The 24340-nt window shown below is 43.3% G+C and overlaps 1 protein-coding gene across 2 annotated transcripts in view; it reads left to right on the forward strand.

Annotated features, from left to right (window-relative positions):
* The window catches only part of AIFM1 (apoptosis inducing factor mitochondria associated 1), a 218338-nt gene that overhangs the window by 10430 nt on the left and 183568 nt on the right, over positions 1 to 24340 (forward strand). Inside the window, exons 2-3 of one of the 2 annotated variants that reach the window (XM_085607644.1) lie at positions 10180 to 10304; positions 16511 to 16610. In XM_085607644.1, the coding sequence (XP_085463770.1) occupies positions 10180 to 10304; positions 16511 to 16610 (225 nt within the window). Of the gene's footprint in view, positions 1 to 9325; positions 9472 to 10179; positions 10305 to 16510; positions 16611 to 24340 lie in introns of both variants that reach the window. The other variant, XM_085607643.1, reaches the window with a different exon arrangement.

The raw sequence follows: 24340 nt of genomic DNA on the forward strand, positions 1-24340 counted from the left end.
GGAGTTACGAAATATGTCAAATGTCTGGACTTACATGCTCCAGTACTTTATGGTACACAGAAGAAAAGTCAATAACACTAAAGAATTGGGCACCTTTTATCAAAGCTAAAGTTCAGAGATGTTTGGTTGAGGCTGACTGTCTAGCCAAATATGTTTATTCAAACCACGCATGTCGACAAGCATTCATATTTTTTCCTACCCTCCTTGGTGCCAGGACCACCCGAAGGAGCCACTGCGAAGATTCTCCTCATTACCTCCCAAATTCAACAAATTTGTAATTCCTCTTTAGAATGGTCTAGCATCAAACTGGGAACTTTGCTTACTTTGAACACACAAGGTATAGCATTATCTTTAAAACAATCTTATGTTCGAAGTTTTTGGGTAAGCCAAGCTCCCCCTCAAATACTTTGAGGAACCCAGTATAAATATAATTCGACAAATTCCTTGCAAACATTATTAATACCCTCTCTTGAGAATTGGAAGAAAGTTATCCCCATGTCCCTCTGTCTCCAGCCTACCAAGTTTTCACATCTCTTGCCTCGCTACTTGTATATGTTGACCAAATGCCAGGCCTTCAATAGTGCAACAGCAAGAAAGTGCTTTGCACGTTCACAGCGACATTCAAATGTGTAGTAGATGCTTACAAACAAGTAATGTTAGCACCTCCTCGGCTGCCGAAGCTGTCCTGTCCAAAAGCAACCGTGCTGGATGCAGACGGAAACAGCACAAAGGTTGCCAGTCTGGTGTACACCTCCATCAAGTCGCCAACTCTAAATCTTAGAAAAATTCCTCTATGCTTTCCCTCATTCGTCCATGTGGGTTCATGATGAAGATGGTGGTCAAGTCACCTGTCCTCTTCAGGCCCTCGTCACCAGTGTTACAGTCTGGTCTAAGCAAGAAGGGATACTCCTCTATACGTTTCAAGTATTTATTTCCAGAAGACTACAGCATAAGACCCACAACAGTCTTCGGTGGCATCCAGGATCATCTGATACCCAGTCTCCTCCAAGCCTCTAGAAACAGGTGATGTACCTAGAATTCTAAGCTACAGAGGCAGCAACATTGCTAGACATGACAAACCCCATAACAGAAATGTGGCACATATGATGTGACTCTCCGTCTTCCTATGAACCTTAGGCCACAGGAGGGTTATCCTGTGGTGGTTATATCTAACTGCAGCCATTAATTTGACATTGGAGTTTAGCTCTTTCTTGCAAGCAAGTTGAAAAAACAAAAAAACCTTCTATTCTACTTGTTAATGGTGCCACTGGCTTGTTTGGTTCTTTGGGGTGTCGGTCCTGTGGAGAACAAATCAAATTTACCGCCCTTTGTGACAACCTTGGAGCTAAAATGCACTCTACTGTGAATTAATAGCATTGCCATTTCTACCCAGTTGATTTAGGGAAAGAAGGTGCGAAACAGGGTATGGTACAAATCAAACGGGCATGTGAGCACGGATGATTTCAATATCGGCCTTTTCAACATACTAAGTAATGTTTATATGCAACATTTTGATTTGTGCAGTAACTCTGCAATAGGTTTTGGAGGCTCATCTACTGCATTTAGCATTTGCACCACTGATTATTCCTTGATAGCAATGTAATTTTGTCTTAAACGTTTATCATGATAATGCTGTGGTATTAAGTTATTACTGCATATTAAATGCTCTGAAGAAGCGTCTGAGCACCACCTACCTTTTATTGGCAGTGCATTGATGTTTCAGATTCTTTTTTTAAAATTTTTTTTATTTGAAGTTTAAGAGGGATCCTAAAACATAGTAGAGGTGTAATGATGTCAGTGCGTTTTTGTTAGTGATCCTGCAAAAAACAGTCAATATGTTAGATAAAATAAATTAGATCGTGTTGGAATATGGAATGCCTGTTTGTGTGCTTTTATCTTCATTGGAACGTTTGCAAAATTTATAAGTTGTGTTACTTTTGGAAATCCTATTTCTTTGTTGATTGCTTTGAAGCTAGTAATGTAGTTCAAGAAATTGATGGGGACATTGGCAACTGAGATTCTGTCCTTTATTTCATATGTTTTGACTTTGGTTTTCGTATATACATTTCAAGCTTAAGACATCAGCCCAGCAATCAAACCGTATTCTTAAAGCACAGCTAATCACCCTGGGGTTTTCCAGGATCTTAGTCATCGATCCGGGGCTTGAGTCCCTTTCAGAAGTCCGACAGTGAAGTTGCGTTTCGGAGGTGGAGGGGGAGGTTGTTCCAGGACTTGACAGTGAATTAGGAGAAGGAACAAACTCAGCTGTAGATGTAGTGGTCGAGGGAGGGGGGAGTGCAGTTGTTTAGCGGGTTGGTGGAAGGTCAGGCAGTGGTTAAGGTATACAGGTCCTTGGTTGTGGAGGGCTTTGAAGGCATGGGTTAGCATCTTGTGTTGGCATTTCTTTGAGACAGGAAGACAATGGAGCCTTCTGAGGTGGGGGTTATGCTCGACCGTTTGGTAAGGATGAGGATGACTCTGGTTGGGTGTTCTATATAGTTTGGAGTCGTTTGAGGAGTGGGTGGAGGCTCCGGCGTATTTCTGTAGTACAGTAGCCTGGTGACAAAGGCTTGTGTGACTGGTTTCCTAGTGCTTATGGGAATCCATCTGAAGAATTTTTGGAGCATACAGAGGGTGTGGAAGCAGGAGGAGGATACTGAGTTGACCTGGCGCTGCATTGAGTGTTTGCTGTCCGGGAGGCTCTCGAGGTTGCGAGAGTGGGCAGTCGGGGTGGGCGTGGGTCCAAGGTAAGTGGGCCACCAGTTGTCATCCCACAGTGAGGTGTTCAAGAAGTTATAGTTATCTGACTACACCTCACCAGTAATACAGTAGTCCCAGTAAAGGAACCTGCTAGCACATCTTATGGAATATTGGCGGTGTTTAAATGAGAATTAAACAAGGCAAGAAGACTTTAGAGATTCCTTGGTATGCCAGATGATCAAGTATCTTCTGAGCATGCTAAAAGTTGTGAGAATTCAAGGATTTCAGGTGAAGAGCAATGGTGATACCCGGGCAGAAATAGTGATATTGATATGCAACGGTGATTGAGGTTTGCATTTAAATTCCTGCTCTGCCATTCAGAGTGTGATGTTAAATTCGAAATATACGTCTGAGACTGATGCTGGCTGTCCTATTAGGATAGGGTGCTTTGTGGTATCACCAGGACCTTTTCATCTCATGGTGATGGAAGACTGAGTATTAGTGCTGCTGAGTGTGAGGTAGGTGCTGGCGCTATGGTGTGGCAGATAGAGCAAGAATGAGACAAATATGAGGAATGCTGGAAACAGAAGATGTATGAAAACACAGAAGTTGGAGGTGAAAGTCTGGTAGATGTAAACCTTAGTGAGTGACTTGTTTCTATCCAAAATATGGGAAAGTGATTTTAATCTTTCCAGAATGCTCTGTGTATTACCTTACGGTTTCAAAAACATTAAACAGTTTCATTTTATTATGATTCATACATAAGATAAATTTCTAAAGCACTATTGGCTTATGCGGTTTATTTTTTGACGTATTCATACTGTTTTAACTCAATTTCTTAATATATTTCAGATTTACGCCTCTGATAGGACATATCTTATAATTACCCTTAACAAGAGAGTGATCGTAAAGTTGGAATATTTATATACTGATGTTAATTCAACAACTACTCATCCAGCCAAAAATAAATGCTTTATTCAAATCTCCTACTTTCTTAACTGCTTTATCAGACAGACTTTCAGAGTTTACTAAACTTGAAATATAAAGTTGGCTAATTTCTTAGCCATTTTGTTAAATCAAAAAATCTGGGATATCTGTTTTAACGTCCAGCGTAACAATTCTGTCAGTGTTCATCTTCTCTTTGGAATGCTTTTTTCCTTTCACACATATTTGCTCTGCTACATTAAAAATATGTATAGTAAAACTAGTGAGTATCCTGAGCCAACCCCGAGTTTACAGATTGTTGTTCCTCATTCCCATATCATGACAGTTAAATTCTGCTTTTACGTTCTAGCCATTTATTATCTGAAGGGCTGTTCTAGTGAATTTTATTTTCTTGGACTAATTTTATTCCACAGCTGTGGTGGGAATTTCAGACCATTTTCAAATTGTTAATGTATAATTGTGTAAGCCTTTTACAGTTTTTTCTTGCTTTCTATCAGCCAACCTAAAATAAAATTAGAAGTACCAAAATCTTCCCCAGTGTCTTTCTACTATGTTCACACAAGAAATGTGATACCAATGATATTCTCTCTACACTTCTGCAAAATAATCTTCCTTTTGGTGTTTGACTGATTATTAAAAGTTAAATACAATTTATACGAATCATTCCGGTCCTTTGCTGATCATTTTTTAACATACATTTTATTGACTAAATAAGTACCTAACAAGTAGTTAAAATTAACAGCGTAGCACATTCTACTGTGATAAGGGGGCATATACAGAGAAGGTATCTTAATACAGCGTTATGTTAAAACTTTTAATCAATTTCCTCAGTCATCTTTTTAAAAAAATTTTTTTTAATAAAAGTACTAGAGGATAGCATTGCTGTTGTAGTGAAAGAGAAAAAAATAACAGTTCTAGTATGACTCACAGTTCAGCATAGCTGTATGAAACAAAAAATAAACTTTACATTTTGAAATGTGCGACTTGGACAGTGGAAAAGGGTGAGGGATGGCGAAAGATGAACACTCGAGATGTAATGCATCAAGTAATAATGTGCAGGACACATAAATACCAACTCTGGATGTTCATTGGCAACTTGTTCATATAGGACGGGAAATTAGAATGTGTATGAAACAATTCACATTCAGTTATGTGGGATTTGTATGTATGAAGCGAGATAGAGCTTAATGTCAAAGTAAGAATATATTAATTGCTGGAGAACTTTTGAATTGGTCAATAACTTGATTACTCTAAGTGGTATAATCCAATTTCTCAGGTTTCCCTTAAGTTTTTACTCACATCATTTATTATAGTTTTCAACAGCCTATCCCCTTAGGAAAAAACAGGGTGTTGTACAGAGCACGTTGCTGATGGAATAGGGTTTCCTTTAACGGGAACCTGTATGTTAGTCTGTCCAGGTCTCAAATAATTGTCAATTAAAGTCCATTTTCAAATGTCAAATGTGATTTAGGGTCTGGGTCTTTGAAATTTTATGTTGGGGTTCTGCTTCTTTTGAAGTGCACTCTTTTCTTCTCTCTCCTTACACTTGAAAAGCTGTCTGTAACAGCAGGAGAGACTCCGAAGCTGATAGTCCCACAATACAGGACACAGAAGTGACGGGAAGTTTACACATGGATGTCAGCCACAGTGCTATGAAGATCAAAGGTTAATCCGGGGCTCCCAGTCCCACTCTTTGCATCCCTTATCAGCCCCAAATCCTTCCTGAAATGTGTCCATGCCCCTTTCTTGTGGTCTCTCACTGAATCAAACAACCTTTGGATTAGGAGGAGCGAGAGACTCCCCTGTACACTTCAGTGTTTCACACCCAGCTCACAGGAATTCAGCAATACTTAACTTTATTTGGGGGGGATTCCTCTACTCCTCCTGTCTTCACCAGATAGGCCTGGGTGTTCCAAAATGGAACCCAGTTTCCTCGGTGTAATGTAATGCAGTTAAATGTAAAGTGCTGCGCAGCGTAGGAGTGTTGTGACTGTGTTGAATGTATATGTGCCTGGGAAGGGTACAATACAGGGATAGAGCAGTGCTGTGCCATACGGTATATGATGGGTGTAGTGTTGTGCAGCATGTGTGGGCTGGCAGAGTGTGTGTTTGCAAGTAGTGCTGCAGATCGGCGCATATAAATTCTCCCAGCTTCCACGGACAGAGTAAATCTACAGTCACACGCGCAGTCACACATCATACACTAGGGCCCATGTCACTAAATTCACACTATTACTCTATCCACACTGAATATAGGAGAGAAAACTTAGACCAATCTGCATCTACAATGAGGTCAATGCGACCATAATGTCATTGCCTTGAGTCATGATTTTGAACATAAGAAATACATTTGAAAACCCAATAAATGTACAAAGAATAAACACCCGACACTGTAATTCAAACAAGAGCCTATTTATCTCAAATTAGTTCAAAAGTAAAGTCAATCATTAGCAAAGTCATTATTCTCATAATTACCTATCCTAGCTAAATGGGACAGGTCAGGTCTCTCGGTAAAGTCTCTCGAGCTGCCGTCCTCAGCATGAAGTCCAAACGCGATGACCGCAAGGAACGCGATGAATGTAAAGATGAACGCAATGAACATGGACCCTCTCTGGTCTAACATTTTTATAGGAAAACTAACAAATCAAGTAACAAATAAATGTTTAATATCCGTTGAGCCACTGAGCAGAGCGAGCAGGAAAGGAAGTCTTTAGATACATTTAGAAAATCTCTGCTCGGAAAAAATCACAAAAATAAAAAGACGGAAGAAGGAAACTCGAGTTTGCAAATGTTTCTTTCGAAGACGCTCTTCCTTGATATCTCTAGCAGAGCCACCGCAGCATTGTCATTGTTCATTGTGGCTTTATCCTTGTCCAAGGCTATTGGACTCACGCCCAGAGCTGCTGTCCTCACGGAAAACTTTTAAACCAGGCAAAGACTGTGGTCAGGTGACTCTCGACCATGTTCAGCAAGGCCCTCTCATCAAAATTCAATCACTCGAGCGCAGGCTGTAAAAGGCAGCCATCTTTTTCAAGGCCAAAACGGACCATCTTAATTAAAAGAGACAAAAACAACGTTACCACATCATAATGATTGTACAGTGTTAAACCCCTCTAATACCCTTATGTGTATGTACTTATCTAGCCCTCTGCAACACAATAAAGCATTAGTACACGTTATTTTAAACGCACAAAACAAATAGCATTTGTGAATAAACCGCACACTATTATTAAGCAACATAAATGCATCCCACGTGTAGTTTCTCTCATTAGTGACATTAATTAATCCAAACAAAACAAACTATTTATTAGTCATTTTAAATTAGTCATTTTAAATCATAACATATAGACAAAACTGGAGCTTAAAACTCGATAAATTTTCAACAGAAAACTCTGCTCCAGCAGTAGCACACCATGGTACAGAAAGGCTTTGCGCTGGACAGTGCACAGAGCGAATGTATGTATGTGTCTTTGAGGGCACAATACATGGAGGGTAACAGTGTTGATGTGCACACGCTGAGTGCAAGTGTTCCTGTTATGGTGTATTAGAGAACCAATCCAATTGGGGTGGTACTGCTGGAAAGGGGACCATGTCTAGTTTCCAGTACTTTTACTCCGTGTGAGTAGGAGCACTGAATCAAATTTCCACATAAATATATATATCAAACTAGCATAGGTTTGATGGGACATTAGAAGATATTGGCCCTACAACACAAGTCCTGCGTGGGAATGGTATTGTCACAGGCGGTAGAAAAGCTAGCCTGCAACATGCAGCCTAGCGTTTCTACTGCAATAGTAAATAGCTTAGGCATTATCAGGTATGTGCCCTTTAAACATTGCAATTCTGTCAGTGTTTTCCACTTTGACACCAATTCTAGTCACTGATTAAGTATGCTACAACCTGATTTGAGGTTTAGTTTGCCTCACGAGTCCGCGGAAGCACCTCCATCCGAAACACCCACTGTAACAAATAGAGTTAAAAGCAAATTGCTGGAAACTTGGGATCAATGTGAATTAAAAGGGTGAAGACTGCAAATTGTGCAAAGCAACATCATGCACATAAGTCTAATACCAATTATTTTTCTAGATACCAGTTTATTAAGGGGCGCATTCATGTAGTGGCGTTTTCACGTTCTAATATTAAAAACGAGAATGCACCCACTGCTTTTAAAGGGTTAAGAGTTAGTGGGCGAGTCATCAATCTACCGAGGTCTTCCCTAAAGTACTATAGCAGGATTGTATCATGTTTGCTTCTTAATGATCTCCAAGGTCCTCAGTCACCCTTATCCCAAAAGAGTTCATTTTTTATTGGAATCTCAAGGTCGGTGGCACCTTTGTCGAATGCCTCTCTCCAGTCTGATGCTATCCGAGAGCATTCAGTTAATTTTGATTCTGACCTAGAAACTTCCTCACCTACTACAACAGAACGAACAGTGCCATCCCTCACCCCTGGTATCAGCCAAATAGCAATGCTCACGAAGAACTGATCAGCATCCTCTTGCTACCCAGAGGCTTCATAGAATTTCTAATTGTAGCTCGGTCTCGGTTCTCCTCACTTCAGTGACTGGATCTTCAGTCACAGGAGTGCAGGCAGTGTACTTCCTCTGTCTGGAAGGGATGTCTTCACCCTCTATCTTGTGATATGCAGGGCGAGGGGTATCCACAATAGATCTCACTGGCCTCAGTTCACATACACACATAACCCTGTCACTGTGTACATGCTACCCGCATGCACACCCCTACACGTACACCCTCACCATCACACCCATACTCGCACACACCCACACACACACACCCACACGCATATACACCATAGACCTACACACCCCATACACCCCACTCAAGGTTCTGGTCATACACATAATCTCACTTCAGTGACTTGAGTAAAAGGTCTGGTCACACTATTCGTTTCACAAACCCGCTATGCTGCCACCACAGCTTTATGCACTGCATCCAAGGCACCAACAATAGTCCTTTGCCTCAACGAGGGCACTCCTAAAGTGTCACTCCAAGGCACTGGACCGGGCCAGTTCTGAGATGCTCAGGGACAGGCCAAATTAAAAGTCTGGATGCAATCGCAGTTGGGCAGGGCAACCGTATACCTTGAAGAGGAGATTCCTGTCCCAACAGATGTGTAAGGGAGAAAGTTCTGATGCACAGAGAGTAAGATCAGGCATACAGCGGCGGGCCATTTAGTTTGGGGAGGGCTGGACAGTTCAGACTCTATATTTTTCTTGCTCAAATATCGGGAGGAGGGCCATATTATTTGGGTTTAGTTGCGTCAGCAGAGCAAGGCATACAGTTTTATCAACATGTAAAAGGGGTTTATTTTGATTGTTGTGGCAGGAACTGGTGGTTATTATTTGGGCGTCACACAGCAATAAAATTATATACAATCATATGTGAATTCAGTTTACAGGGGTGCAGCTGGAGTGGTGAGCAAATGTCCCATATTTTTAAAAAATCAGACGCGAAATGCTGTATGCGAGTTAAGTTGTTATTTATTTTAATAACTTCAAACTATTTTATTATTCTTAGCTACGTGGCCCTAGATTTACTTCTATCCATTAATTCGGGTATTGCTTACTTTTCATATAGCTTCTCACTTGCTGTCTCAGAAAATCAGTTTTGATAAATTGTTTATTGAGAAGTGATTTTGTCTAATGAATTGTGTTCCATAGGCAACTTGGTGCAGCGATGGACTCTGCCCCTAGAGCAACAGACGACCAGGCAAATGGCTAGCTCTGGTGGTGCACCTGGGGGCAGTGGGGACAGTTCTCTATATACCTTTATTGTGGCCGTTTCAGCTTTAGGCGCTGGTGTCTATGTAAGTAAAACAGCAGCTTCTTACACTAGCTACCAACTGCCCCTTTCACTAACATGCCTTTTGGTGTCTGGCTTTTGCAGGGTTTGCTGCTTTTGTAAGTCATGTCAGTCATGTTAAATGTTTTTTGGTTACCCAGGAGTATAGCCACGTGCCAGTATCTGTTCTTCACAACTTTTTCTATTTTCAGCCACGTCTTCAGGAAGAGGGAATGGTGCAGTTGGAAGATGTTTACTTTTCTGTAATATTTCACAGCACAAGTACTGAGTTTGAACAAATTGTAATTTGAAATGACTTTAATCTGGATTGCTTCATAACAGTGACCCTTTTAGTGTTTCAGGGTTATTTGCCCATACAGCAGCCTACATAACTAATTGAATGGCCTGTCTACACGTCACAGAGGCACACCCATCGTTATTTGCCATGTATCGAAGAACCTGGAAGGTGGCAGAAGATAAGGTTCTCTTGATGGATTTGTATAGTCAAGCAGCACTGGCATTTGGTAGGAAGTTCCAGTGACTGTAGATTCCCCTCAACCCTCTCAATCATGTTCTAATGTGCATATTTGAATAGCTAAGTTATTTCTGACAATAGTAATTGATGATAAAACCCTGTACTTTTGTACTGAATCTGTGAGAAAATGTAATCCTTCATGGTGTCATGTGATTGTTTCCCCCATTTCCATCTGCTTTTTTCTGTTTCTACTTGCAGTTGGGCAGTGTCAGAATCTTCGAGCCCCTTCTAGATCACTCTCCACAGGTCTCCCTGGGAAAGATGGCAGCAACCTTGTATACTACTTAATTGTAGGAGGAGCATTCACAGGGGGAGGAATCTATGTAAGAGTTTTGGGCTTAAATCTTTTTTTGTAATAGGGCGCGAATTTTAGATGGTGATGAATCTGTTAGTTTTTAATGTATACACCATGTGAGCAGGCCTGACCATAAATTGATGTCTTTTTTACAATTTAAGAAAAGTAGCTAGAATCGTGTGTTTCCCTTTTCCATTTGAAGCAAAATATTTCTTGATCTTTTAATAATTATGAGAAATCAGTCGCCATACTTGGGAAATCCAAATATTGACTTTTATTCATATTTCCAGTAGTGCTCAAACTTAATTTCAACAATCTTTGTTGAACATTTAGGAGCAGATAAAAAGATCTTCCCCATGATAAGGTCACCTTGTAATGATGGCTATTGCTAACTTTTGGTTATGAGCGGTTTGGTGTGACTTAGAAGGTTCTAAGCTGGTTGATTTACCCCCCCCCCTCACCCCAGTTGCATGTCCTTCTCCTTCCATACCATCTCACAAATCAAAGATCAATGGATGACCGCTCAGGCGGTGGTCCCTCTGCTGCTCACAATCCTGGATATTTCTAGCATGCTTAGACTGAGACCTCTTTCTGCAGGGTTCCATAGCATCCTTTAGAAGTCTTTTTTACTAGGTTTACTCAAAATGCTGACTCTTTGGAGATTCACCCTAATTCCCCCTATGTTCCAACAAGGTTTTAAACTCGTATCTTGCGATTGTAGTCAGCAATAAATATCTAATCAGTCATGAAAAAATAGACACAAGTTTTGAGGGCAAAAGCTCAGGCTAAGAATGAGTCGGGTTTTTTCCTCTTCTTTTTCTTTTCTTTAATTTTGATAATATGCGCACAAGTCACATGATGAATCCAATACCATGACAGTGATTATTCCAGTAATCTACATGGACAAAAGGAATATTCCAAATCTGGTCCACAGACCATCACAAATGACGATACATTCAATATGGCGAATCAGCATTGCTGTCTTCGGGTCTAGGCAACCCCACTCCAAATCTTATTAGATCTCTACGTTTACACAACTTCTGCAAGTTAACCAACGCCGTACAAAAGGGGGTGGTAATGGACGGAGCATCAGAACCAATCAAACACTCACACCCAGTCAACAGATCTGGGTTTGATCCATCACCGTTCTTTAGCCCACTCTGCCACCCCAGTTCAGACATGGCCATATGCAAATCAGTCTGACCCTGTGCCTCATGCGAACAGTCCAGCCCGAACTGCCAAGCCATGCCTTCCCTGGACCGGAAACAAGCTTCCTAGGACCGGTTTCTGGCATTTCAGCCGTCTTCAGCCAGGCTTGCTTGAATCCAGTGGCAAAGTGAGCAAGGGACTCACGTTAACCAACGCCAGCAGTCTGGTGTCATATTTCCCTGTATACATGAATTTAACCAACACTAGTGTATACAATGCCCGCCGGCTGTGTTGTCGGGGGAAGGAACCAGTTTGCTGGATGTAGACTTTGAGGGGGGTACCAAACTTCTTTCAGTATGGTGGGGGGCTGCAGTGACCCAAACAAATCAAAATTAGTATTACAGTATGTAGGACTCGCCAGCCGCGCCGTGGTCGTAGGAGTAATTTGGCTGCTCCAGTGGATTGCAATCTCTCTCTTTGCGAGGAGTAAGGCAATTGCTATAAATGTCCTTAGTTTCTTCGGTGATTCCTATACATAACCCAACAACGCAACCTCGGGGAGAAAAGAAGACTCTTGCCCAATCATGAGCGTTAAGATCCCATAAATCGCCCTCCAATATTCTCCTATTTTAGCACAATTCCATATCATGTGGGCAAAACGGCCCCAGGGACCCTGCATTTCGGGTAGCAATGTGGCCTGTCTGGGTTTATGGAGTTTCTTTTTGCGGGCGACATATATGTCCTCCACAAGAATTTAAAGTGTAATAGATTGACTATTGAGAGATACCTCTTTTATCCGAGCACAACAAAACGCCCATTGCAAATCTTGAATTGTATGCCCCAGATCCCGCTCCCATGCTTCCCTGACTCTGGCATCTCCGCCGGGGACTAGAGCCACTGATGCCCTATAGAGTTTCGAAATCAAGTGCTCTCCCTCGTTACTAGTTAGCAGTAACGATAATGGTGCACATGAATCCAGAATAAGTCTTTAAGGGTTCTGTGGAGGACTTTGGGCCTGCTGAATGATTTTGACAGCAGATCTCAGAGAAGGGATTATACAGGTGATATGGTGTTCGGTCCTGTGGCGTGGACATTGTGGATGGAGTTAATAGTTACTGCTAGATACAGGTGGGTTCATGCTATGGTTTATGGACCTTCTTTCTTGGTGCAGTTGTGTTTACTAGCTTGAGCTTTTTCTGCTACCCCTGGATTTAGTTAACTTTTAGTCTGTCTGTAGTGGAGTAAGATGACATAACTTTGGCCATATGTTGCTGTCCTTTACCACTGGAATCAGATGATGGATCTAATCACGCCAGCATACCTTATTCTTCTTATGCTGTGTGCTTAAGTGATGCTGATCTAACAGCAGTATGCTATGCAACAACATGGTTAAGAACACAATTGCTTATAAGATACCAGATATTGTACTGCCTTGCAGAAAGGGCTATTACTGTTGAACAGTTTAAGTCATATCATTGCAATAAGATCACATACCCACATGAACATGAAGGAGGGCTTTACATCCAGTAAATAGGATACTTCCTCTTTTGAAATAATCAAGACTAATGCTCTGACTTTCCTGTATGTCTTCAAGACCTTTCTGGTATCTTTGGATTGCCAATTCTGCATCTACCACTAACCCATACCCTACCATTTCTTCAAGTTCACCAGTAGATGCAAGTTAGAAGGCCAGGATAAATGTATAAAATTAGTGTGTGATTGTAAACAGTGAGAGTAGGGGCACTGAATCGATTTCTATAAAAATATATAACAAAATAGCATAGGTTTAATGGGACATTAGAAGATATTGGCCCTATAACACAGGCCCTGCATTGGAATCGTATTCTCACACACAGTAGAAAAGCTAGCATGCAACATGCAGCCTAGAGTTTCTACCGCAATGGTGAATAGCTTGGGCATGAGCATCTTTGTGGCCTTTAGGCATTTCCCAGTCTGTTATGTTAAAGTTAAATGTTATGTTAAAGTATTTGTAGAGCGCATGGCTGCCTCAGCAACTGGGCGTCCCAGCTCTAGTGATGAGCACAGAGTGAGGCGACAGAACACAAGGGAGATTAACATTGGGTAAAAAGCTAGGTGTTCACCAGCATTCTGAAGGTTAAGTGATCAGGGTTGCTGCGAATGTGGATAGGGAGGGAGTTCCAGAGGGCGGGAGCCAGCAACTTAAAAGATTGACTGCCCGCCCTGGCCCTGGAACTTTGGTGAGGAGCAGATCTGCCGAGCGCAGCGCGTGTGTGGGAGCATAGTAGGAACATAGATCACTCAAGATTCTTGGGCCAGTGCCCAGAAGGATTTTGTGGGTGATCCACAGCTTTTTGAAGCGCACTGTCTGTTCTAGGGGGAGCCTGTGCAGGCGACTGAGGAGTCTGGAGATATGACAGTGTTTGGGGAGGGCAAAGATAGCGCGAGCAGCAGCAGCATTCTGAACACGCTGCAGCCTTTTATTTGATGATTTGTTGCCCTTGTTTGTGGTCAAGGATGGGGTCGTCCAACCATTGATTCTTCGTCTTCTCATGTGTCACCACAGTATGACTAGTTGTCATTCTGGATGGGTAAGGGGCCTGGATGACGATGGCACTGCATAATGTTGGGACATTCATACATCCCTTTCCTCAGAACACTGTGACCTTTAGGAGTCCAGTGAAAGATCAGAGACCACCCAAGTTGTTCAGTCATCGTAGTGTCTACTGCTTGCTCTTGGCAGGTCTCCGACCAGCTTTGCTACTCCAGAGGGACTGCATCAGCCGCTCTCAGATGAGATATTGTCAGCCATGGAAGGAGAGGCGTATCATTGGTCAACTTGAGTTGAAATATCCTTTGCGCTTCTAGGCCTCTTGCAGACAACCTAGATATCTTGGTGGCTGCTAGGAAGTACTTCATTACACCTTCATGCACAAGCATATGGCTGATATTCTGCCATTCGTCATTGGCGACTAACCTGAGTACATGTGCTTACTTTATGGATGAAGTTTTGTCTTTCCTGGGTATCTTGTTTGAAACTGGGTTGCAAATGGATTCCTTCAAGACTGACCTGCCTGTCATTCAGGCCTATCAAAATATGTCTCGGGAGTCCTGTAGGACCATGTCATCTAAAGACATCTGTTCAGGCAGAGTCATCTGTTTCCTCTGAGTTGCCCCATGGATTCATGGGATCTAAGCCTGTTCCACCATTGACGTATACTTAACCTTTTGAGCAGGTGGCGTAAGTGACTTGTAGCTTCTATCAATGATGTATTACTTATTGATAACTGTATCATTGGTCAGCCACTTAAGTGAACGGATAACTGATTGTGCTGCAGTAGTCGTCATGGTATTCTCCCGGAGTATATTCATCCCGTGGAGCCCACCCCCTTAGTTTTAAAGGTTCTGTCAGAATTTCATTTGAATGAGGAGGTTGTACTTGGAACATTCTTTCCATACCTGCATGCCATTGTGTTCAAATTGACTCTTCACAACCTTGTCAGGCATGTTGTGTGTTTTCACCTTGATCGAGCTAAGGGTCTGGGTTCTACACACCTACTGTTTGTGAATTTTGTCAGCAATGATTTCAGCTGAACAGCTGCCAGTGTCAGTTTCTAGATGCACACCATTATGTACCACTGATACCTACTATCTGCATTGTATACTAAGTTTAGTCAGGAAATTATGCAGAGCTTTAAGTTTCTGCTATTGATTGTGTGACAAGCTTATCCATTTAAGATGTATATTTATGTACAGGCGTTTGTAAGCCTGTATTGATAAAGTAATATGCTGGATTACAAATGCCAGAAGGTTAAGAAGTCTTGAATTGAATAAGCTACTCATACATGGGATTGTGAAACTTTAGAGCTCTGGTTATCCATAATCTATTTGCCTAAACTATCAGTGCCTTCGCTACCTCCTTTTCTTATTTTCAGTTGCTGTTCAATCTAGTTGCAAAGTTGAGAATGGGAGAATCGGCACATAAGAGTTACCTTTCTGATGCCCTTGTTACTGTTCGTTCAAAGCCCCTTCACTAATCTCAACTCCCTCCTGCTGATCGCACAGCCTGTGGCCAAAACACCAATAGACTTTCCTCCTTTTTTCTAGACGAGACTGGTCAAGGGGCACATGATCACAATGTAGGGAGTGCTGCATATTGTGGTTCTGGGTGTGTTTTGCTGGCACACAGAAGTTTGAATTAACATATTCGGTGATAATTGGCAGGAACTTTGGGACTGTAGTAACGGAGTCATCATAAAATTTACATTATCTTGCTTGCATCCCCGACAGGAGTCTTTTAAAGGTTTTCTGGATTACACTGGAAACCTTGTGCCCTTCAATAAAATAAATATTTACACACTAATTCTATGCCTTGGGCCCCATTTCACACTCCACTCCCATTTTGTTCTTCTTAACAATTAAAAGTCTACACCATATAACCCCCTGCCATCTCATGTTAGTCTTTCTTGTTGATGGGTTTGAACAGTGGTGAGCATGTAGATAATGAACTGGAATCGAAAGGCTTATTTTGCTCAAAATTACTTTCTTTTTTAGAAAACATTAACATTTTTGTTTAGGAACCATTGTCTCTGATTTTCTCTGTTTTATGTGGTGCATGTTGGTCTACTTTAATCACCTGGTGCAATTTTGTATGTGGTACTAAAACTGTTTCCAAATAATGAAATGTGTGATTTTAGTATTTCATTTGTGTTTTTGTTATTTATGGAAATATGTTTTGTTGACTTTTTTTTTATTTTATTTTTCTTAAAATATGTATTTCACATCTTTTGTGTTAACTAACATGAAAATGTCTGTTACAAAAACATTTGGTGGGCATCGTATTATGCTTCTTTATTGGTCAGAAAATTGTAGACAGTTTGTTTGTGAAGGCATTCAGAGTATTCCATATAACACTTGGCCTATTAAATGTTCCTGAAGCATGGGAAAGGTGTGTGCTGTGATTCATGTTTTATAATGTAGGATTATAAAATCTGGCCTGCAAAACTACATTTGCACAACAGTACCCGTTTATTAATGTTTCAGCCAATAGTGGAATTCAGCAAATCCTGCAGTCTTAAATCATACTTTCTTCTCTGCTGTTTGCAGGTTTACAAAACCTTGAAAGATGATAAGGTGCGGTACAATGACAGACTATCCACACTTACAACCAAAACAGAAGACCAGTCAGAAAAATCCAAAGAGCAAGGTACGTACCCCCCTGTCGTCAGGATCTTGTGCAGCTTAGTTATTTTCTGCGGCCATTTTGTTCTTGATTGAATAATGTGGGGGACGAAAATCATATTGTTTACCCCAACCCCATTTAAAACTTTAGCGCCTTTCATCATGAGTGTTAAATGACTGGAGAACGCTGTTCTACTTTCAGCTGATACTTGTATTTTATTATTTAGTTGTTTTTTTTTTTTTTTTACCGAATGAAGATGCCTGATCAACAATCACATACTTGTTTAGTACTTACTAATGAATGTAGCACTTCTAATTATAACATTTCATCAGAAAAATGCAATTCGAGGTAAGGTAATGCATGTTTTCAACATTGTAATTAATCCAAAGATTTTACTCATCATAGCATTACAATTATCTAGAATTTTCTAGTATCCTTTCTACTAACAGAATTGTGTTTCTGCTGTTCTTTTCGCTAAGAGGTTCTTCCATGTACCCCTGCTTGCATTCACTACACGTTTCCAATTGTAAAAGTACGTTTTTAAAAGTATATTTACATTTTAATGTGTCTTTTCATATAAAATATTGACTGTGGATCATATTTTAACCAGACCGAGCTACCCTAAATAGTTTAGCAAAATATATGTAATGAGATGCATTTAAAAACGTATGCCAAAAGTTGGCAATGAGGATAATTTTTGATACATTAGCAGCAGATATCCGTCAATGCTGAAAAGCACAATTATGTGCCCTTTGTGACTTGGCGCATATCTCAGAAATCATGTCCAGTTATGATCCCTCCCGCCATCACAGGTCTCATCGGATTCTTACCTGTTTTATATTTGACACACCATTCTGTTGCCTTTCTGGACTTGAAGCTTTTCTCTGAGCTGTAAATAATACATAGCACTGTTACCCAATCTATGCTACTCAGTTTACTAATCTTCAGAAGCTGGAAGGCTGAACTCGCTCTCCTGGGATTTGGATTTGGGGCCTCAATGTAACCCTATTAGTCAGTAGCAAAGTTCAGCCCAGTGAGGCACCCAGCATGTTTTGAAAGGGGGAAGCCCTGCATGCTACTTGGTTAACCAATCTCCAGAAGATGAGTGATAAGAGGAATGCTCGTCCGGCAGCTAGGCTTGGGGGAAAAACTACACTCTCCGCATGGCTCCAATCGGGTGGGAGGACGGTGGCCCGGACTGCAGAGTATACCAATACAGTTTGGGCATATGAGAGTTATGAAACTTGCATGGAAACCCATTGGGACCTGGGGCCTTCCCAGTGTTTAATCGATGTAAGGGCGCGATCTAGCGACTCACAATCAGTTGTAGAAAGAATCTTGAGGGGAGGGCCGGTACAAAATCTACAATCTGGTCCTGGGATAGGACCTCCTTCCTAGCTTATACACCCTTGAAATGAACAGCAGAGCTGCATGCTGTCTTCTGAGGATCTGTGAGCAATGTGCCAGATGAGTCCAGAATTAGTGGGGCAAGGTCGGGGGGGCGGGCGTGGGTAACACTCTAACGTACTCTACTGAGCATTTTACTGGATTTATCGTCCCTATTGGTAAATGCGAATTTGAGCCACCTACCACGATTTTTTGGCCTTGTCAAGCATGACCTGTTGGTATTGTGCGGTAACCGACCCAGCCTAGGTGCCACCTGTCCATCTGCTCGTCCAATGCGGTTATTCGAGTTTTGAGGTCCACCAAGTCACGCGTCTTACGCCTCTGCAACTCTACGCAATAACTAATGTCTGCCCCCCCTCTTTAATGTGGGTTTCAGGGCTTCGCACTTTGTCTCGGGTGATATAGGAGGTGCAACACTATTGAGGAAGTTCGCCACAATAGAGCGTTCCATGTGACAACGATATTCCGGATTCTGCAGGGGCTAGAGTGATAGGTGCCAGCTGCCTACCTGGAGAGGCATAGTGATCGAACAGCCCTCTGGCCAAAACCGTAATGTTTGAAACTCTTTGTTGGTAGGACCCTGTGTCAAGGAAATAATCCATAGGAAAAATAAACCATGGGCAGCTGAGAAGAATGTGTAGACCCAGTCAACCATATGATGTGCCCTCCATATGTCGACCAAGCCCAAAGCAGAGATGGAGGACAAGGATGTTGCAGCAGACTCCGGGAGCGCTCCACTAGGGCACCACTGATCCATCTTGGGGTTCACCATCCCGTTCCAGTCCTCACCCAACACCATTAGTCTTCCAGGCAGATTGCCCCATAATTTCGTCATTAGCTCCACAAAGGTAGGACGGGGGGGGGCATAAACACATATAAATATGAGGGATTCCCCAGCATACCTATAACTGCAAGGTATTGGTACTGTCGGTCGACCATGATTTAGTATGTTGATATGGGACAGTATTTTTAATCAGGATACCTGGACCCCCTCATAAACCCACAGTAAAAGACTTTAGAATAACTGACCCTAGCCAGACACAGGACTGTGTGTCTCTTGGAGGAGGAGGACAGCCACTATCTTGGCATGTCTTAGTACCACCCCTTCTCTTAACCTTAGCTAGTAGACCATTACGTTCCATGATACTACCCGCAAGTGGTCTATTTTACCAGTGGACGGAGGGTAATGTTTGAAGGAAGGTGAGTGTTAAGGCGTGTGGGAAGTCAGGTATGTGGCAGACATATAACACAATGATAAAGCATACAAGACACCTCGAAATGATACTAAACTTTTAGAAACCATTAACCCTCAACCCCCCCGCCCCCAAATACTTTGGAAACAGGAAGTGTCTGTTGTGAGGCAGGCCACTCCTGAGCCCCAATGGGGAGTCCAGTCAAGTCTGACCCAATGATTCCCCGTACCCAACAGAAAAAGGAAAAAACGGGGGCTAGGGGAGTTAACCATCCACTCCAAATGTCTTATGGCCACACATAGAGGAGAGTACATCGGAGTTCAGAGCAAGCACCCAAAGGATTTAGAGTTCCCATCAATGTTACTTGGAGGTTAGTGTGGGAAATGCCATGGAGTCCTGGGCTCTACTATCAGCGGCTGGAGTGCCTTCGGTCCGCCGGGAGTTCCTCCATGAGGAACGTGATCTATTAAGACGTTTTTGCTGGGATCTTCGCCAGTCTTTTGCTTCTGTCTCTTTGGGAAAGTTCGCGGAGACGCTGCTTAGCCGCTTGAAATGACTGCCATCCTATTATAATCCGGAAAGATCGTGATGAGCTGTGATTAGTGCACAGTAATGTCTTGAAACTGGGCGAATTTGAGGATAGCGTCTGTATACATATAATGGAGTTTTGCAATGACTGGCCTGGTCTGAACTGTGGGATGGGGGGTGCCGCCCCAATGCCCTGTTAGCCTGCTCAACCACAAACCGAGATGAGGGAGCCTCTGGGTGCATCAATGTGGGGAGCTATTGATCCTGGAAACGTTCCCTCGAGGGTCCCTCTCACCTCTCTGGGAAGTCAACAAATCGTAGGTTATTGCGATATGCCCTACCTTCTGTGTAGGTTCAAATCCCTGCCTGGACAGGTACAACTTGTCACAGGCCGCGTCTTCCAACGGTAGCCCTCGCTACCCGGCCACTTCCTGTAGGCTGTAATGTCTGCAATCCCGCCCCAAGAGGCGGGGCTGTTCAAACCTCTCCCAGGTGCCCACACAGCACATCTGGTATCGGGCGGAACACTGACACCTGGAATGGCAATACTTCCTCATCAATGTAGGGCAGGATCATTGCAGATGTTTGGTGACCACACAGAGCAGTTTTAGATTGTGGCCATTTAATTCACCCGAAGACACTGATTCCCTTTATGACCTGGTTTCCGCTCCTACCACCTGTTCTGAGGTGCTTTCTTTGCCTGATATGAGGGGCCACCTGATTTGTCCTCGCAGCCTAAAAACCACAACTTGCTTCAATATGATTTCTGTACTGAATTCAGGCCCTGCCCTTGGGTGTCAGCTTGGACTTCCACTTAGAGAAATTGCAAAGTAGCCCCATGACCTAAACTGGCACAGTCCATGAACTAATTTCCAGGCCTATAACCGTCATTAATGTGTGGTGATACTGGACTAAACCACATAATACATGTTTTACAAAGTCACCCTTGGATCTGTTCTGAAGCTGTAGGTAGCTGAGGAAACTGTATATGACATTCATTATGTGCCTCCACTATAGTATGCATACAGTGCTTAGATCTTAGCCTTCCACTTCCAAGAAAGGAAATGAGAAGTTGAAATATGTTTCTGTAAAGACGACTCCTGTAGTTTCAGCAAGATTGAGCCCCACATCTTAGACGTGATAAACCCCAACCTCCCTTGGCTCCCTCTTTAGTTCTGCTGGATAGGGCAAAAGGACTTTTAAAATTTCTGCTGCATATAGCTATAAGGGAATTTCGCAACTGATTGCTACAGAGGGGTATTCCTGCAACCCTCCAAAGGAAAGGAGTTACAAGAGAACATGGGTGCATTGAGTAGCTGCTTACAACCCTCCCATTATAAGAATGCTCGAGATAGGGATAGTAAATTTTCGATCATGAGTTGCTGATACTGCCCTCTCTTCTTTACCTACATTGTCTAGTGCTGCGTAGGTAGGTGACTGTGGACCAAGGGGCGCTGAGAAATATTCCTGTTGTATTGTCCATTTTATCCAGACAATGTACCGTCTCTGCAAGTATCTGGAATTTGGCTAAACCTCTTGTAGGTCTGAGCTTCACAATAGTAGTGAAAAGCAACTCTTCAATGTTTTTATGCAGTATAAGATGTAGGTCTTTATTCTACATGTATGGCCACAAACATGTGGCTGATGCACTGCTGCTTTGCTTTGTAGACTACATCATTCCTTGTTACCAATACATGCTTCTTCAAATTCCCAAGCTAAGCACAATCCCATTCCGCCAGTGCTGATATAGTTCTCAAAGATAGCCTTTACACTGACTTGTAATATTCAAGAAGTTGATGTGATCACATATCTCTCTGCTCCTTCAATGGTAGTGTCATGCACATGTGCAGAGGGAGAGGGGTGTGAAGCAGGTGTGGCTCATTGTACGTATCTGTATAGTTATACGTGTGAAGCCCCCCGTTGCTAATTATACACCCTCTTTTTTAGGTTTACATCTTTTTATTGGTTTGAAGGACCAAGACAAAACAAGATGCATCAAGCAATAATGCCCAACTCGTGGGCCATAAGCAGTCGAAACGCTACAACAGTCAAGAAAAACCATCCCAACACCCCTCCCCCCGCCCCACCCTTCACCACCCTTCACCCTTCTCCCTCCCCTTCGCCCTTATTGCCACCAAGGAGGTAGCTAAGCCTGACAAAGAGCAAATTAGTGGCCCTGAGGCTGGGTGGGATCGTGCCATAGTGCAGAGACGCGCAGCAGGTGCATATACCTAGGGCAGGTAAGCTTGTGAAATTCAGAGCATAGGAGGGCGATAAAGGGGCACCACAATTCGGCGAAAGAGACCCCCTCACCCTGGAGGGAGGAAGAGATATTCTCCATACCCAGCACGTACCATAACTTTTGTAGCCACCCCTGTATCGAAGGTGCCCTATCTGAGCCCCAGGTTGACAATATATTCTGTAGTGCCGCCCCTAGGGCTACACCCATTTGCCTCCCTTTGAATAATTTGAGGGGGAATGTACGTCTATCAGAGACGCCTAAAATGATGTATTCCAGGAAACGTAAGATAGTAGTATCAAAGTGTTGGTCTGTCTTATCCAAAACCTGTGTCCAGTATGCCTTAAGAATGGGGCATTCCCATAGTAAGTGCAACAGGGTCCCAGCTCCGCATCCGCTCCAACAGCTCAGGGAATGGCTGGGGTCACTCTTATGCAACCTGGGAGGGGTGAGGTACCAGTATGTCACTATCTTGGTAGCAGACTCTACACTAAATCTATTGTGCCCTAAGTGTCTGGCCCTGTAATGAATATCACTCCATTCTTTCTGGGTCCGTGTTCGCCCCAGCTCTGCCTCCCACCTTTTCTGACCTGCAGATTTGGTCGCTTGTTCCGGGGGGCGTAAAATGTGATAAAGTTCTGTGATAAGTCATTTGGTAGATTTGCTTGGAGAGCAACTATCGCTCGTAGGGGGTAAGCCTTCTCTCAGCTCCCTGACGTACCTGGGGTTGCATCACCCAATACCGTATCTGCTGATAGCAGTACCGCTCAGTTTCGGGCATGGCGAAGTCCGATCGAAAATCTTCAAAGGACATGGGGCCCTTTTCATTAAAAAAGAGCCCAATAGATCTGCGCCCTTCCTTGTCCCAATGGCCAAAAGCTGCCTGGTCGAGGCCCGGGGTGAAGTCCGGGTTGTGATGGGGGTAAGAGGTGATGGAAATGTGGTAAGGCTGTTGCTCGTGGCCGTAGCGTCCCATGCGTTTAGGGTGGCCCGCACTATCGGGGAGCCATAAAGTCCAGAAGGTCTAGAGGCTCTGCAGAGAAAGAGAATCTCCCACAGAGGCTGACCGGCTAGTGCTTGCTCCATAAAAAGCCAGTGCTTCTTGGACTCCGGTTGAGCCCACTCCAACAAGCAGCGGATATGAGTAGCCTTGTAGTAGTGGTCTAAGTTGGGTATTCCCAAACTCCCCTCTCCTGATGATCTAAAGCTTATATCCCTGCTCATCCGCGGTGTCTTGTCCGCCCAGACAAAATAAGAGAATTCTGCCTGGAGCTGCTTCAACATGTCCGGGGGCGGCTCTACAGGTAAGGTCTGAAAGAGGAATAGAATTTTAGAGAATATGTTCATTTTAAGGGCTGCCACTCGGCCAAGCCCGGAGATGTCAAATGGGCGCCATCGCCATAGGTCCCGCCGTGGCTGCGCTAATAAACAAGTGTAATTTAGGGAGACTCTGTGCAGTTGACACTGCCAGCATCATACCTAGGATGGGGATGGTTTTTTGGTCCCAGCTGATGGGGCATGCCTGGACAAGAGCAGCTATAGTTGATGGCTGCAAAGAGAAACCCAGGGCCTGTGACTTACTCGAAAGCCAGAGGCAGCGGAGAACACCTGCAGTTCGGCAAGAAAAGCCGGGACCGACAACTCTGGGGACTCTAGCGTGGTGATATCCCCATCCACCTACAGGCTAAAGGTGTGGCTCTCCCCTCCAAAACTAACACCTCTAATCCGCAGCTCCATATTGAGGGCAAACAAGAGCGGAGAGAGCGGGCAGCCCTGTCTCGTACCTCTGGCAATCGGGAAGGGATCAGACGTGAAGCCATTCACTCAGACACTGCGAAATCGACTTCCTACCCCGAACTGCTCCAGACTGGTCTCTAAAAAGGGCCAGTGTACCCTGTCGAACGCCTTTTCGGCGTCGACAGATAGCACAACTCGTTCCACTGGATGGCGATGTTCCTTGTCTAGGAGGTGGAGCTGCCTCCTGGTGTTATCGCTGCACTCTCGTCCCCCCAAAACCGGCCTGATCTGGCTCTATTAGTCCAGGCATCAACGGGCCCAACCTGGCTGCCAGTATCCCGGTAAAGATCTTAAGATAGACAGGTAGATACGCCTATATGAGGCCGAGCTTAGGCAAGACTACCACCAAGGCCATGAGCATCTTAGGAGGCTTGTCTGAGGTATCTCCGATCGCATTGAAGAACCGTGTTAGTATTGGGGCCAAAATCGAGCAGAAATTTTTATAAAAAATGGCTGTAAACCCATTTGGGCTGGAGGATTTAAGGAGGTTAAGCCTAGTGATAGCTGAAATTACCTTCTCGACCCGAATCGGACTATCCAAAGAGGTGGCCTGATCTAGTGACAAACGAGTGTGTTATGCCCTGGATGTA

Source organism: Triturus cristatus, chromosome 5_2 (assembly GCF_964204655.1).
Source record: "Triturus cristatus chromosome 5_2, aTriCri1.1, whole genome shotgun sequence".
NCBI classification, from domain to species: Eukaryota; Metazoa; Chordata; class Amphibia; order Caudata; family Salamandridae; genus Triturus; species Triturus cristatus.